This window comes from Neofelis nebulosa, chromosome 3, assembly GCF_028018385.1.
Source record: "Neofelis nebulosa isolate mNeoNeb1 chromosome 3, mNeoNeb1.pri, whole genome shotgun sequence".
Lineage (NCBI taxonomy): Eukaryota > Metazoa > Chordata > Mammalia > Carnivora > Felidae > Neofelis > Neofelis nebulosa.
In genome coordinates this window covers 115700554-115718227 of record NC_080784.1, presented here as the reverse complement: position 1 = coordinate 115718227, position 17674 = coordinate 115700554, and the positions used below count along the sequence as shown (strand labels likewise).

Here is a 17674-nt window from a genome sequence, read left to right as displayed (position 1 = left end):
ACATTTTTTCCCCATTTAGTAATTCAGACTACATCCATTTTAAAATTTCAAACGTGTCACATCGTGGGGTGCCTGGCTGGCTCAGTCAGTGGAGCGTGTGACTCTTGATCTCAGGATTGTTGAGTTTGAGCCCCATGTCGGGTGTAGAGATTACTTAAAAAAAAATAAAAATCTCAAAAAACCCTCACACATGCCACATCTTTATTCTACTTTTCGTTTGATTAACTGGTTATGTTGTGTAAGTGTTGGAGGTGACCAAATATTGAAGAAAGGCCACAGTGTCACTGTGAAATCATCTTTAGTAAGTCTTGTAAATATTATGCACACTTTAGGCAGTATGGACATGGCCTACATTTTAATATGTTCACTAAATAGCAAAATGACAACAGGCATATTTGAAACACGGGCTTCTTCTCATGTTATTGAAGTATCTCAGAATAAAGATTCTGACAATCTTATTCTATTTGTTTTTCTGCATTTTTAATGGTAATGAGAGTCACAAACATAATTTAGTCACTAGTCACAAAGTTCTATACTGCAGCATATTTTACTATTGACAAATATTCCATCCAAGTAAAATCAGTGGGATATTAAAAAAAAAAAGTTCCAGTTTACAGTTGAATGAAAACTCATGTCTCAAATGATTCTGCTTGGTTTTATTTGTACTAACCTTTGGCCCTGGTATTCCGTTTTGTCCTACTGTTCCAGGCAACCCAGGCTCACCCTCATAATAAAAAATAGATACTATTAAATAAGATAGACAAAATCCATACATTATATAGATCAGTAAAGGATATAGCTATCCAGCAGTGCTCTAGAAGTAGGGAGAAAAAAAAGTGACTACTAATGTAAATACAAGTTAGCTCATTTGGTCTAAAATTCTCTGTGCTCAGGACCAAGAATAAAACAGGTTAATTTCCTTGGTTCAGTCTTTTCTTCATTAAGAAAGCTGAAGCAACTTACCAACGGAAATGAGTATCTAGCATGATGTTGGGTACCTTGTAGGCAATAAATAAACATTTGTGGAATGAGTTAAAGATATATGAAAACATAATCTCTCCTGATGGAGAACTTTTAAGTGGTTCATCAGCTCAGAAACATAAAAATGAAATTATTATGAGACTTAATCAGTCTAAAGCTGAATGCACATACACATCTTTGAACACCTGCAAAATTAGACACATTTGACACAGTGAAAAGTAAAAATGGTTTTGGTTTCTCAATTTCACTGTAAAAAATAATTAGAATAAAACATTTAGAACTGTGGTTCTCATTGTCATATTGAGTAATAAATAGGCATTTGGGAAAAAGATGGTGGTTACTAGGTCAGAAAAGTTTTCCCTTTTAGAAAGAAGAGGTTGTAGGGGTGCCTGGATGGCTCAGTTGGTTGAGCGTTTGACTTTGGCTCAGGTCATGATCTTGGCAGTTTGTGAGTTCAAGCCCTGCATCAGGCTCCACGCTGTCAGCTGACAGTGCAAAGCCTGCTTGGGATTCTCTTCCTCTCTCCAAATAAATAAATAAACTTAAAAGAAAAATTTTTAAATAAAAAAAAGAAAAAGAAAGAAGAGGTTGTCTACCAGTTTCATGGGCTCTGAACCAGCAATTGCTTTCTAAAGAGGACAAGTCCATAAAGTGCCCAGAAGCAAAGGTAAGATACTCTGGCTCTCAATGCTTCCATGTGGCTCAAAGTAAGATCCACTAGAATTTCATTTTCACTTACAAACATTCCCAAAGCTCTTTACTGTGTGCTCCAACAATGGGATAGCTTTCTTCTTTCCACTGAAGGTAGTAAAGTTGTTACTTGATTTAAAAACAACAACAACAACACTATTTTTAGAGCAGTTTTAGGTTCCCTGCAGACTTAGTTGATTTTTAAGTGAGTTTTCTATGGCACCTGGAGAGCAGAATTTGTGCCATTTTTGTATTTGTGCTCTCAGCTTCACAAACATGTACATTAGTAATAATAGTACCATTTTAAGTGCCAGGAATTTTACATTTGTTAACTTATTCTCACAAATTTCTATGAGGTACGTACTACCTTATCTCTATGAAACAGATGAAGAAACTAAGGCACAGGGAGGTTAAGTAACTTCTAGATTTACACGACTGCAGCCAAGATTTGAACTCTCATGATCTAGCTTAAGAGGTTGTGCTCTTAATACGATGCCTTCCTGAATGAATGAAAGTATTTAGAAATTGGGAGAGGATGCAAAGGAGTATTTCTATCCTCTTGATCATTGGTTTATATTCCTCAGTTATAAATGATCTTACAGAATGTATAGAAACCTGACTTAACTGTAACTTCTATAAAGATGAGCTGTGTAAACCTCCCAGATAAACTAATAATAGGAAGCCTATTTATCCTTTTAGAAGAGCAAAAAATATTCTACTAAAGTCATAACTTCCTGGAAGAACTTCTGCTTTGTATATAAAGTTACAGTATAATTGTAACTCTTGCACTTTCCTTGGATAAATGGCAAAAATGTTGACAGAAGAGCAATGACCATTATAGGAAAATCTTGACTGGTTATTTGTACATGGCAAAGAGTAAGAACTTGGAAATAAAATACACCCTGAAAGAAGACTATCATTTACTATGTAACAGAAGATGAGTTATCAAGTCTGCTTTCTTCAAAGAATTGACAACAAGATGCACTAATATCATAACTCATGGTTTAATGCAAATAAGAGATGCTGCCAGGAAACAATATGAACTTTGTTTAGCCTTTCAAAGAATAACCATGGTAGCCAGAATAATAATTAAAAAAAGTAGTTAAGCCCCTGGAACTGAACAAAACACATGCTGAGATTTTTGAAGCAAGGAAGAGAGACGTTGCTTAGGTATCTGCTTAACATCCTCCTTAATGTATGAACACTGAGGGACTAAAACTTGATCTCTTTTTAAAAATTTTATATATTGTTAAAATAATAATGCACCTATAATTCCATCACCCTATGCACCCAATTCTATCAAAATTGTTTTCATTTTGTCCTGTTTCCTTCCAGTCTTTTTTATTTATGCTTACACATTTTCAAGCATTTGTAAGCTTATTACATAGTTTGATGTTCTTATTTTTTTATTATTTAATACCACATATTTGTTTTCACATAGTATTCATGATTGTCTTATGAACAGTTTATAATCCATCAAAGTCAGGTGCGATCATATGTTTGATCTGTCCCAAATAGTTGAATACTTAGGTTGTTTCTAATTTTCGCTATTAAAGATAAACTAAAACAAACACCTCTATAAATATGTCTGAGCTGTCAGCAAAAAGCTGGATGTGAGGCTCAAGCTCGCAAACCATGAGATCATGACCAGAGCTGAAGTCAGACACTCAACCAACTGAGCCACCTAGGCACCCTTGTATCTCTCTATTTCTGAATGCATTTCACAAATACTGAAGGACATTCCAAAGAGAGTAATAACAAAAACCAGAAGCTAACATCTTAACTTCAGGTAGAATGATAAAGTTTTCTCTATTATATTTTAAATTCTAAAGCTATTCCCAATGTATTACTTCCAAATGACAACATGTGTATTTGAGCTAAAAGTTGGGTTCAACTTTTATGAAAGTTTTATAAAACTTTTATGAAAGCTGGCTTGCTACTTTTTCTTTCTTTCCTCTTTCCTTCCCTTCTCTCTCTCACTTTCTCTCAAACCAATGCTCTTTATAACCCTAATGTAAGACATCACTCAAGACTCCTACGATTATTTCAGGTGCTGCTAATCAGGGTCAACTCGAAAGAATACTGAAAGAAAGGAATGCAGTTGTCTTATGAAACTGAGTGTTAAAGGGAAGTAGGTCATTTAGTGATAATATTGCTTACCTGATGGCAATTGTTTTCTATTCTGGCAATGGGAATTTACAATGAGCTGTAGCTTAAAATTTTCAGCATAATATAATTTTACATTCACTTGTCAAAACTGATTTTGTTTAAGTACTGCATTTTCAAAAAGAATTCATCCAAACAGAAGAGGAAAATAACTACAAGGAATGAGGACCAGTAATGGGTGGAAAGAATTATTCTGATCAGAACATGGCATTGGTCTTTTTTTTTTTTTTTCTGGGATGTTTAGCTCTTCCTCAGGTTTATTTTTTTCATTTATTTTTTAACTTTTTTATTTGAGTACAGTCAACACACAACATCATATTAGTTTCAGATGTACAACATAGTCATTCAACTTCTCTATAGGTCATGCTATGCTCACATAAGTGTAGCTACGATCTGTCAGCATACAACAGTCACAGTGATATAATATCACTGACTCTCCTTATGCTGCGAACATAGCATCAGTCTTAAGGCCGTTCTCCTACTTCTGAGGTTGGGGTGTTGGTGTGCACAGGCAGTAAAAATAAAGACTAATGGTCACTGATAACCCATATGAAACACTGAAGTGTACTGGACCTTTTTTCTTGACTGTCACAGTGCACAGAGAGATCTCAAAGGCTTGAGGAGTGAGCAGAACATTTAGTCCCCTTCTGCAGGCAGTCATGGTGCGAAGTGGCTGTCCCTTATATAAGGCTTCAGGGTCTCAATGGCTTTGGCAGCAATTGGGTACATATCACTCGGTAGAGGAGGATTCTTTGAAAGTAGTGAGACACCCAACAGGGACTTTTAGATACAACTGTTTGGGGAAGGGGTGCCTGGGTGGCGCAGTGCATTAAGTGTCCAATTCTTGATCTCAGCTCAGGTCATGATGTCATGGTTCAGGAGTTTGAGCCCCACATCGGGCTCTGCACTGATGGTGCGGAGCAGCTTTGGGTTCTGTCTCTCAGTCTCTCTGCCCTCCCCTGCTTGTGTTCTCTCTCTTTCTTTCAAAATAAATAAATTTAGATATAACCGTTTGGGGAAAAGTCAAGAAAATGGGGTTTCTGCTCTCCACTCCTATTTTTTCTCTCTAGTTTACTCTAGTTTAGTTTTCTACTCTAGTTTCCTAATGACAAATGAGTATGAACACCAACTTGGGCGAAGGTGGATACAAAATGACCTACAGATTTTGAAATTTATAGAAATGTAGCATTTTACAGCATGATACTATAGCATAAAATTCTAGCCCCAATCTTTAAATGTTTTTAATGTTCTAGAAAAGTCATGTGTCATTCTGTACACCTGTCACCTCCTTCAGCCTCGGCTCAAATGTCTCCCATCACAGGGGTTGCCTGGATACCTCAACACCATGGCACCACCGCTTCCTAGGCCCACTGTCTGACTTTATTCTCTTTGTTGCAGTAATTATCACACCAGGTATACTCGTTCGGTTTCAAATCTGTCTCCCCTACTAGGAATGCCGCGTTTCAGAAAGAAAATACAGGACGTCTACTCAAATTTCAGTTTCAGATAAACACCACAATTTTCAAGTTACACATATTCCAAACACTGAACGGGACATAGTCATATTAGAAATTAGGGGTTGTTTATCTGAAAGTCAAATTTAACTGGGCATCCTGTATACTATTTGGTGACCCTATTTCCCGCCCCACCCCCTCACCACCCTAAAATATGGACTTGCTCTATTTTGTTCATTCCTCTTTCTACACTGCCTGGAAATGGTACCTTAAACATAATAATTGTTCAGTACATATATGTTGGAGAAAGGAATGAATACAGGAGAAGCAAACACATTAAGCCCACATTAAGATGTGCAGCTTATAGGCCTGGGGAGAGAGTGAGACAGCAAGACTTCTCTTCTAGGAAACTGGAAAAACCTGCAAGCATGGTGGCAAGAGATGGCTCTTTGTCTCAGCTACAGCAAGGCAGGCAATGGTGGGAAAAGAGAAGGGGACCCAGGAAAAAGATGGGAGAGATGTTAACCCAACAGTGACCTCTCCAGTCACGTAGGTTAGTCTGAAACATCAGAACTGAAGAGCAAAGGAACAGCTTGGGGTAAGTGAAGGGTGGGGTGCATTGGGGGAAGGAGTCCTGTGAGGGGCAGGATGCCTTGAATGAGCAGAACTTTCATGGCTTCCAAGGGGCTCATGCTCCTGAGCTCTTCCAGTACTCTGTCAGAGGAAAGGTGCCTAGAGCACCAAAGGCTGCCACAGTTCTGCCTGTGGGTACAGAGACTGGCCCTTCTATGTATTTCCATATATTCTTCTATCTGCTCCTTCGTGCACCCCTGTGCCTCAAATGGAGGGTGAGCAGTAGCTGGTGCAGTGCTGGTTCCATGAATTATCATGTCGTCCAAAGTTCCCACGAGATTCTTTCAGAGCTTGTATGTGTGGTCATTTACCTCAGGTAAACGAGGTACCTCATTTACTTAGAAAATTTTCTTGAACTCATGATACCCACATATTATTATTATTATTATTATTTGTTGTTGTTGTTGTTGGACTACAGATGTCACCTGGTGATTCCTTATTCCTCAGACGCCTGATTAAACTTGGCTCCAGGCCCGATTTCACAGGTGAAGGAAGTCGTGATATGCTCCCTGTGACCCTTCTGCTGGGGTTCATCTCTGTTTTGCCCCAGACCAGTTCAGATGGATTTAGTCAGTTTCTTCACCAGTTTCCTCCAGAACCCTACTCTCCCCAGGCCTTTTGTGTGTTCATGATTGAATATCTCGTGTTCCTGGGAAGGTGTCACATCACAGAGCAGGTGGTTTTCCTCATCTGGCTGGCTTCTTCATCTCCCCTTTCCATCTCACCTTCCTCCTTCCTTCCCTCCTTCCTAGACCACCCTGTGCATTCAGCTTCACTCTCTCTAATGTAAAATGATTTAGAAGTTTCTAAAAGGCTTCTGCTTGCATGCTCAATCTCTAATTCTTTTCCTCCTTTTTGCCTAAAGGCAGAGGAAGCTTTGTAACTTGGCCAAAGAACACCCAGAAAACCTGGGTGGGTTTGGTTATGTGTCCTGTAGAGGGCTCTGTCTTGTTTATCTAATCAGCAAAATCAATTCCTAAAATTAGAATCTCTCTTGCCCACATTGGTAATACGAATACTAATGAGTAGAAAGTTGACAGGTCTATCAGCTAGCAGCTTAATAAAAACATTCTATTTCAGAAAATTTCCTGAAATGGGTCTTAAAGTGATTAAAGTCATAACTAAACTAAACCTAGTAACCAAACATTCATTATGCTTTATAAAACCAGTACAGATGTCTATGGGGCACCTGGGTGGCTTAGTCCATTAAGCATCTGACTCTTGATTTCAGCTCAGGTCATGATCTCAGGGTTCTGGGGATGGAGCCCCACGTCAGGCTCTGTGCTGACAGCGTGGAGCCTGCTTGGGATTCTCTCTCTCCCTCTCTCTCTCTCTGCCCCTCCTCTGTTTGTGTTCTCTCTCTCTCTCTCTCTCTCTCTCTCTCTCCCTCTCTCTAAAAATAAGTAAATAAACTTTATTAAAAAAAAAATAAATACAAATGTCTAAAACTGTAAAATAAGTAAACATGGCAATTGTGTCGATAATATTATGGTATGGACTATTTCAGAAATAAGTCTGCTAGTGACTTTTTACTTTTTGTACTGCTAATGTAGACATAAATGTACAAAATACAATTTGAACAAAGAAATTCGGATGCAAAGAGATAGCTAAGAATTTAGTGCTCACAGAAAACAGCTAAGTTGTGTTATTTTGGGTGAAATTTACATAAATGAAAATCATGTGCCTTGAGCACACCCCTAAGATTTGAAGGTCAGGTTTGGGCAGAAGTACACATGGATGACCCCACAGGGCTAATATCCTCCCTTCTCTTCTCAACCCTAGTCCTATTATTCACCACCAAGGGCCTGGGGGGTTGTGTGTGAATATCACGGCCTGCAAGCTTTGCCCACAGCTCCCTATCGATAGCTGCTCCAAGGTCACACACAGGTTCAGGTATGCACACGCCAGTTTGTGGTTACTCATGGGAATATGGACCTGGAGAAGAGACCAATACAGGCATTGAAAGTAGAATCAGGACAGTTGGGGCAGGAATTCCTGGGTCGTTAGGTGCCTGGGACAGGATTCAGAAGTGGGGAGATTGGGCTTTGAGTAGGCATGCCTCCTTGGCCCTGTGGACTCCTCACACTGTGGGGAGGGTCACACAGGAAGAACAGAACAGGCAAGATGAGAATCACTGCTTGCCTGGGTCTAAAGGAAACACTATCCAGCATTTCATTTTGAAATAACTTATAAAAGGTACCAAAATGAGCAAACACCAGCCAGAGAGCACGGTGCCACATAGGGTTGTCTTTTCCATATATATAAAATTATTCACCATGTGTACTTTCACGGGGGAAAAAAAGATTAAGAACAAAGTCTTCTGTTTGGGGAAGAAATAATCAAAATAGGATAAAGGGGGCTGTGTGAAGTGGAAGAGTTTCTTAGCACTGGGATAAATCAGATATAGTATAGCTGTTCCGCTTCCTTGTGTTAACACAAATGTCTTCTACCTTAGACAATTAGTGACAATTCTTGCAACTTCCCATGGAACTGGGATGGCTAGAAAAGAAATCGCAGTGGTAGTAGCTAATCAGCGTCTGGTATTTTCATAGGCAGGGAAGGAGGGAGAGGCCATGACCTCTGTGTGCCCACTTACACAGAAACTCCGAAGTTTTGTGGGATGTTTGGGGGAAAACACTCATTCACGCTCTGCATGTTGGTAGGAAAGAATAAATCCCCAGGCGTGACTAGCAGCCACCCAGCAACCAAGGGGAGAGCAGGCGCTAGGGTGAAGGCCGCAGCCAGGAGGCCGGGGCGAAGACAGGAAAGAATCTGGATTCTCAGTGATAAGGTTTAGTTGCCAGAGCAAAGCAAAGCTGAATCCCTCATCAGTGCCAGACTTTCAAGTTCTCTGACCAAGAAACACCTTTATTTTTCATAAGTAGTTCCGTTAAGTATTCTAGGACTTGCAACATAATGTGCCTTCAATAATATATCCGTTTTTTAAGGTTTTAAAACCCAGCTAATTTCTTCTTTCCTAAAGCATAGTTCTTAATGATCTATGTATAGTTTGAGTGATAAATTCCCTTTTTTTCTTGGGAAGAGAATGTGTCTAATTATTAATAGAAATGTTAAGTGGTTATGTCCAACTGGAAAAATTCTAAAGACCTTTGAAGAGTCGTAGAAAGAAATAATAGTTCTTACTAACATTTGCTTATACACCCAGGAGGCTTCTGAGTCATGGAGTTATTAATGCTCCTAAAACAGAGAGGAACATAGTCTATCCTTATTTAATATTTTATTTAAAAATATTTAACATATTTTAAAAAGTTACATTTATTACTTTTTTTCTGATTAAATTTTGAGGTAAATATTATAATCTTCATTTGATAAACGAAGACACTAAGGTTCAGAGAAGGTAGGTAACTTGCCCAAGGTCATATAAATACTGAATGGCAGAGCTGAGATATTCTGAATTTAAGATCCTCATTCTCAATGGTGGAACCAGAGTCTTGTGCAGTCAGATCAGACTGTCTGGTTTTGATGCTGAACTCCATCACAAACACCTCGGTAACTCTGGACAAAATATTTATCCTTTCTGCGCTCCCATTTCCTCATTAATAAAGAGGAGATAATGCTAGTTCTCCCTTCATAGTATTGCTATGAGGAATAAGTGAGCTATTCTGCACACAACACCAGGGACGGTGCCTGACAATAAATGCTGAATACATGTTAGTATTTACTATAAACTGCACGCTTGTGTTGTCTGCATTAGGCGAGAAGGCAGAGAAGGGAATCCTGAAAGAAATTCAATTTCTCATAAATTAATCCCACTGATGCTACCTCACAGTTGGAAAATGGTTACTATCCATTTGACAATGTGGGCTTGTATCAAATAGATGGAATTGGGTAGATGCTAACCTGTTAGGATTGTCACAATACGTTATTTCATTGCAGCCTTGTTCTTAATACAAGTTTCCAAAATCCAGAGTATCATTTAGAGGTCAGAGCTTATGATACAAGAACAGGCTTTGTGGCTTACATTGATTTAATATTTTAAAGGTCATAAGCTTGGAGAGAAGGTAGACCATGATGAACACAAAAGCCCCACAGTAGTTGATCATACAGTGTTTTAGAAACCAAATTCTAAGACCAAGGTGGTCTGCAATTTAATTTGTAAGTACTGCACCATAGAGGTAGTTTCTCTCCCCTTGCCAAACGCCGCTCACCTGTTAGGTCTCGCTTATAGTCACTTACCTATTCAGAGAAGCATTAGTTGGCCCTCTGCACTAGGCCGGGCTGCCCTATGCTACTATGCCACATTCATACTGCAATGTAACCGTTTTTTAGTATAACTGTTCATTCAGTGTCCCCATCCCCAGTTAGGCTGCAAATTCCATGATGGCAGAGACAGCTTTAATGTCAGTGCTCAGATGGTGCCTGGCACTTAGGAGTAAGGGCTGAACGGATGATTGAAAAAATCAGCAAGTGAATCTGTGGATACATTTATGGGAAGTTTAAAAAAAAAAAAAAAAGCTTTCCCAGATTATGTATGCAAGTGAATCAGATCTAGTAAATCAGTATTTTTGTGATCCTTTCTACAAAACATACTCTTTTGAATTAAAATGGAAAATAAGTGGACTTGATGATATCATAATTCAAACACGTTTGCTTTATTGTTTGTTTTGCAACAGCCTGTGAGCAGCTTGCCTTCTCGTACACCCCTTTTCCTAGGAATCCCATCCCTCATGTTTTGTTCCTCCCCTCTCCCAATATTTTAGTGGAATAACAGAATTTGGTAGAATGATAATTATTATCAAATTCTAAAGTAACATGCCGAAAAGAAATCAGGGGGAAAGTAGTTTTAAAAAATCTTTACTACACTTGATTTATTTCAAGTCAACATTAAACTACCTCTTATAACTAACTTATCACTCCTCTTTAAAGGAACTCAAAGTTAATTACATAAAGAATAGAAACACTGTTTGTTCCACTTAACAAGTAAAATTGAATGAAAAGTCTCTTTAAGAGTAAGCTTATATATAAAAATGCCTGAGAATGTACGAATCACATTCAGGGATGAAGTGATTTGACTACTTGGGATGTCCTGTAATAGGAAAATGATGGTATTTCTTTAAGAAGAAAGGATGCATCCTATTGTTATAATTACTAGAGAAAAAAGTCATGCGTTCTTAGAATTCTAAGGTACATAATTGCTAACTGTAGGAAATAGAAAAATTAACAAAAATAATTTGTCTCAACTTTAACCTGCAACATGATTGAATTGCTGTAAGATACTTTCCCTGAATTATTCATTAATCTGGAATCAGAAATCACTTATTTCATTTACTCTGAATATCTTTTTTTAAAGTCTAAATTGGAAAGTCACAACTGTATTGGATAATGGATAACTGAGTAAATTCTGTGATAGAAAAATCTTAAGCTAACCAACCAGAAAACAAACAGAACATAATATATTCAAATTCTTCAGGAATTTAATTCAGACTATTTAATGTTAGATCCAAGGCAGCCAAAGAAAAGAGTGTATTTAGTTGTCAAAGTAAGTGAATCAAGAATAAAAAATACTGAGTTCATTGAATAGCCCGCTTAATAGACTTGAATAAATGACTTGACCTTTGGAAGTCTGAGAGCTTCAATTTATCTGCTCTCTAAATATACTTACAATAAAAATGCCATTAGAAGTATGCTGTGAGGATTAATGTCAGTGAAGAACTGAGACCCATGGATAAGAGATGAAAAGGAACTCTAAATACCATAACTATAAACTAATTAAAATTTAATGTTCCTTAAAAATCACATAGCTATCTGAGATAGATTCATAGATGATACACTAACATCATTTTTTATTTATATTATGTTTTGAAGTTTCAAAAATAATAAATTCTAGAAAATATTTGAAAAATACGTGAACAAGATCTTCTGATGTTTGTCTTTTGCTTTGGAGACAATCTCTAGGAATGTGGGGCCTGAGAAAAATTCTAGCTTGCTTAAACAAAACCATTGGTTTTTAATCCTGAAAATCTTTATCATTATTTTCATAGTAACAAACAGACAAGGGTGTTAACTGCACCAATTAGACTTTTAAAGTACTTTGTCTTTGTCCCTAGATCTCTTTGATGGCATTTGCACAGTGCTGGGCACTGATTGTTATGCAAGTAAACTGTCATTATGATGATTTGTTTTTATGAGTGCCAATTAATGTGAAAATATGGAAAGGGTAAAAAATATGGGGTGATAATAACACCTAATAAAAGCTGAGATTTAAAAAGTTCTGATACACACACACACATATACAAAAATTATAGACAGCAATTTATTTTGTCAAAGGATTCTTCAGTTTAAAAGACAGTTCTACTACCAAATTATTTTTAAAATCTCCCACTTCTCCAATATATCTGAGGAGTAGGGTTTAATTTGGAAATGTTCAGATATACATGTCTTCATATATACATGTGGGTGTGTGTATGTATGAGAGAGAGACAGAGACAGAGAGACAGGGATAATGAATATTGGACCACAAACAAAATGTTAATTATACCTTTAACCAACAAGATCTATTCTTGAGAATTACAAAATTTTTGTGTCCAATACGATTAGCTGAGAAGAAGAGGATAACATTTCATGTTTTTAGGTGAGACTTTGTATTAACTGTGCCCCAACTACTTTGGCTGCTGGCAACAAATCTAAATTATGGAAACAACAGCTTGCAGAATTGGGAACAGAGAATGCTAGAAGCTGGTTGAATTGGAAATGAGACACGGGTGACTTCATCTCTTAGAGACTTAGAAACAAATTAGTACAGCTCTCATTTTACAAATGAAACTGCCTTGAGCCCCGACAGGAAAAGGGTCTTTCAAAGGCTGCACATGAGGTGAACGCACAGGGCATCCTGCTGCCAGGACAGCGCTCCTGGGCAGGTGAGTGGAGAGAGAGCCGGGGGACAGAGAAAGATTTTACCTTCCTGGGTCTGTTTGCATATTCATATTCTTCCTATCATGATTCAGCTGGCTTCTGCTCCCTGCTGGAGGATAAACCTAGGACTCATTTGCTGAAATTCTTATAGCACAATCCTACTCCTACTACTGCTACTGCTACTATAGATACTTGGTAACATGTACTGAGCATCTATAACATCGCGTTCACTTTAGGGACATTATCTGGTTAATACTGCAAGGTCTGTGTTTACATTTTACACCTAAGCCTTAGAAACATTATGTAACTTGTCCAAATGAGGATGAGGATCTGAAGCATTCTCTCTCCGACTGCAGAGTCCACACTTTTTCCTACCACACATTTCACAGAAGGATACTTGGGAGCCCTTTGTGGATTTTGATGCCAGAAAGAGCTAGATTAAGGTTTAATGCCATATTCCTGCTTATGTAAGTCCTTTCTCCTAATACAATCTGAATAACTGGAAGACATTACAAAAATAGGAAATATTTCGATTAGCAGTTACAGTGCCAATATTTGAAGGAAAATAGTGTAAAAAAAAAAAAAACTCACTACCAAGTGTATTGGCCAAAGCCAATCACCAGTTTTGTCAATCTGAATGGATGGAAAACAAACAAAATATATTCTTAAAACAGTTTACTTTTCTTTCTTTTTTATAAGGAAAAAATCTTTGTATTTTATAGTTGTTATTTGTTGTATTTCTGATGGCTTAGAAATCAGATCTTCATTAATCATCTGAAAACTGTTTTCTGAGCAACAAAAGTACTTCTTTGGAAAAGTGAAATTGTGATGTAGGAAAAAATATTTTCTTAAGACAGTTTGAGAACATTTAGGTGCTTTAAAAAATTATATCATTGTAAGCTCTTTTCTTAGAAAAACAAATTATAGAGATCCAAAACACATTTCATATGCTTAAGTACAGAATTATTACTCTATTTCCAGCTTTTTTTTTTTTTACTGTCTCAATGACCTGCTATTTCAATGAAAGGGACTCATAGTTTTTGCACTTTATTTTCCTAAAGATGATATAGCAAATATTAGATAATGACTAGCATTAACAGAAATTTTATTCGCAAAGTTTTAGGTTAAATCCCATGGAGTAAGAAGAAACAATCTTAAGCTACATTTTGCTAATACCTTAATAAAAGTGTGAAATTATTTAACTTCCCTAGGCCTTATAGAAAACACTTTAAAATGCCACAAAGATGTATAACAAGACATAAAACTGCAAATATTAACTGTCTATTTCCTTGAAATATAATTTAAACTTGGTGACTAGGACAAGAAAATGTCACATTCCTTTCTCTTGCTAAGGAAATTGCATATTTCCTCTGCAAAAATAAAGAATACATGGTCTTCATAAACATATATGTGACAGTTTTAAAGTTGTTTTGTTTCAGGTTAAAGGTTTCTATAAATTTTCATGATTGCCTCAAAGTTGAAAAAAAAAAGAAAAGCAAAGAAGAGAAAGAAAAACATTAGGTGTACAAGCTTTGTTTTTTACAATTTAAAAAACATTCCTGTTATATCTATATTTTGTCTTCTGTAAATATTATCTTGACTTAAGTAATTTTAAAATCCATCTGAGAGTGAATATACTTTCAAATTTTTATGTTTCCTTCCATGATCTGCAATGTTCTAAATAGAAAGTTAATCTTTGCTCTTCACCAGGATTTGTGAAGCAAACAGACATGCATTTTATTAAGTGGAAAATAGAGCAGTGACCTGGGCAGTTCAGTGCTGATAGCTGCACAGTGCTTGGTTGTGGACTAAAGGATACCATAAGCTTTGGTTGAGGACATTAATTTCACTAGGAATTGAGTAATTCTGGAAGCAGCAAGCCTCTTTTAAGACACAGGTCAGTCAAATTTCCAGAATTTCATTAAAATAAAATGAAGGAAAAGTTTAATTATAAAATCAAACACTGCCATAAGGGTTTCATGTCTACTTACCATTTAATCCTCATATTGATCCTAACAGGTAGAAACTGTTATTGTCTCCCTTTTATAGATGAGGAAACGGAGGCCAAAGAATTCAAGGACTTGGCCAAAATTCATGTGGCCTCTACGTGGCAGACTCATGCCTTTTGCTAGCCACTCAATAGGTTTTAAATAGTGATTGTTAATGTCTTATTAGAGAAGAAAAGATGGACAAAATGGGAAAGGTCACTAATAGGACTATTCTGTCTGTAAGCATTGGGCTCATTATGTTTTCAGAATTTAATCCAGAGTGCATGGATTTAAAATTCTCTGTTGAACACAGCTTATGGGTCATAAGATTTCACAGGGCCAGGGGCGCCTGGGTGGCGCAGTCGGTTAAGCGTCCGACTTCAGCCAGGTCACGATCTCGCGGTCCGTGAGTTCGAGCCCCGCGTCGGGCTCTGGGCTGATGGCTCAGAGCCTGGAGCCTGTTTCCGATTCTGTGTCTCCCTCTCTCTCTGCCCCTCCCCCGTTCATGCTCTGTCTCTCTCTGTCCCAAAAATAAATTAAAAAAACGTTGAAAAAAAAAAAAATTAAAAAAAAAAAAAAAGATTTCACAGGGCCAGTCCAAAAACTCTGAGGGAGGCAAGAAAGTCCCTAGCCCAGCTCCCTGGCTCCTGGTAGACTGGCTTTGTTAGCTGCCATTATGGCTTTCCTGGTCTCTGTAGAGATTTTAGATTGAAAAGCCAGTCAGAACTGTTGGGGAGCAAAGAATAGCAGACCCACCTGTGGGATGATGCTAGATGCTCTCTGTCCAACCGGTAAGTATGTTGCTGAATAGATACACACACACACACACACACACACACACACACACACACACACACGTGTCTATGTAGAGTTGCAGGGTTTTCTTATTTTATTTTCCCCTCATTATTAACAGAACAATAAAAGTGTACTACCAGAGCTTGGCAAATCTATTTAAATCCTTATTTTTCTTAACAGTAAAAAGAGCTTGCTCCGAGATTCAGAATATTCCAATAGGCTCCTTCTGTAAGAATAACTTTTGTTAATGAAGGAAATAATACATGTTACTTTTGTCATGACAAGAATAACCTGGGCATATTTTGTTTATCACAATTAATGTTAAACACAAAGTTTTTCCTATTCCATGTATATTTATATATTTATAAGAGAGACATAGTTGTATCGCCTACAAAACTTATCAAAGTAAAATGGAAATTTTTCTAAGAGTTTCTATTTACTGTATCATTAGAAATTAAATTAGTTTGATCTTTTGCACCATAACGTCCCCATATTTCAAAAGCATATGTCATGTTTTTATAAGTATGTAAACTTTTTACTAACATTACCGACTAGAATAATTCTGTGATTTGAATCCCCCTAAAATCATCAAAAATATTCTATAGAACTTACCTTTTGACCATTCACCCCTGGAATTCCAGGCATTCCAACAGAACCCTAAGTAGAGACATGATTGAATTAAGTAGATGTAATCACAAAATATTTCAAGTCTAAATTTATATTCTATTAGTTATGTCAGCCATAACTTTACTTTGCTAAAACATGTGTGGGAGGCTAAGTTTTTCAGATCTTATCCACTGTATTCAAATATATAATGTAAGCAGATTATCAAGCATTCCCAGAAACTATGCAGTTAAATTTAACCATGTTTCCAAATATCCACTTAACCCTAATATGATTTTAAAGAAATTCACATCACAAATTGAGATCTACAGTGATCAGAAAGACATCTGGCTCTAAATTTGGGTGCTTTTAAGAATTAGATTGGTTTAGTTCCATCTGGAAAAACCTAGCAGTAACAGTAACTCTTGAATTTCAGGAGTTTAAATACCATAACACAAAAGGTAATTAAAATAATAATCACTTGTTCCATAATTAGTCAAAAAGGAGATCCATACTGTAAACTCAAGTTTGTTGTATTTGAAGCATTTTCTCCCAGACTTTCAGGGAGTACATTTAAGCCATGTGAGTGTGAATATGTCGCCTAAATACTAGAAAAGGTGTTACAAATGTTAAACAGGGAGTAGGAATAACACAACAGTACATCAAATATTGTTAAGTGTGTGTATGTGCATGCCCACTGGGACATGGATGTACATGTGTATGGATGATTATGAATAGTTGGACACAGGTGGGATGAACTGAGGATAAGAAACCTAATGTCACCTGAAAAAATCTATGACATTTACCTGGATATAGAAACATTAACAAATGTTTTTATTTTTATTTTTTACTTTATTTTTAAAGTTTATTTATTTTGAGAGAGAGTGCATGCACAGGGAGGGGCAGACAGAGAGGGAGAGAATCTCAAGCAGGTTCTGCACTGTCAGCACAAAGCCCGATGTGGGGCTCAATCCCACGAACCATGAGATCGTGACCTGAGCCAAAACCAAAATTTGGATGCTTAACCAACTAAGCCACCCAGGCGCCCCAACAAATGTTTTAAAATAGTGATGTCATTTCCCTTTCAGGCTCTGGAGAAACCATTTTTATTTTTTTTTCAACTTTTTTTTTTTTTTTTGGGACAGAGAGAGACAGAGCATGAACGGGGGAGGGGCAGAGAGAGAGGGAGACACAGAATCGAAAACGGGCTCCAGGCTCCAAGCCATCAGCCCAGAGCCTGAGGCGGGGCTCGAACTCACGGACCGCGAGATCGTGACCTGGCTGAAGTCGGACGCTTAACCGACTGCACCACCCAGGCGCCCCTGGAGAAACCATTTTTTAAATAAAATGTGTTTATTCTTTGTCTCACACTAGATTTTCCTAAGTTGATGTACAATATTAAATTTCTTTAGTAATAATGGGAAAATGTTTTTTTTTTTTAAAAAAAAGAGTAAATATAAACCTGAAACTGCTCTGAGAGAGAAAGTCTAT

At 37.2% G+C, this 17674-nt stretch overlaps 1 protein-coding gene across 1 annotated transcript in view; it reads right to left on the bottom strand.

Moving 5' to 3' along the window:
- Nucleotides 1-17674, bottom strand: part of COL25A1 (collagen type XXV alpha 1 chain) — a 477363-nt gene that overhangs the window by 86975 nt on the left and 372714 nt on the right. The window contains exons 12-13 of the mRNA XM_058721691.1: nucleotides 16193-16237; nucleotides 671-724 (exon numbers count right to left, since the gene is read on the bottom strand). Coding sequence (XP_058577674.1) covers nucleotides 671-724; nucleotides 16193-16237 — 99 coding nt within the window. The remainder of the gene's footprint in view (nucleotides 1-670; nucleotides 725-16192; nucleotides 16238-17674) is intronic.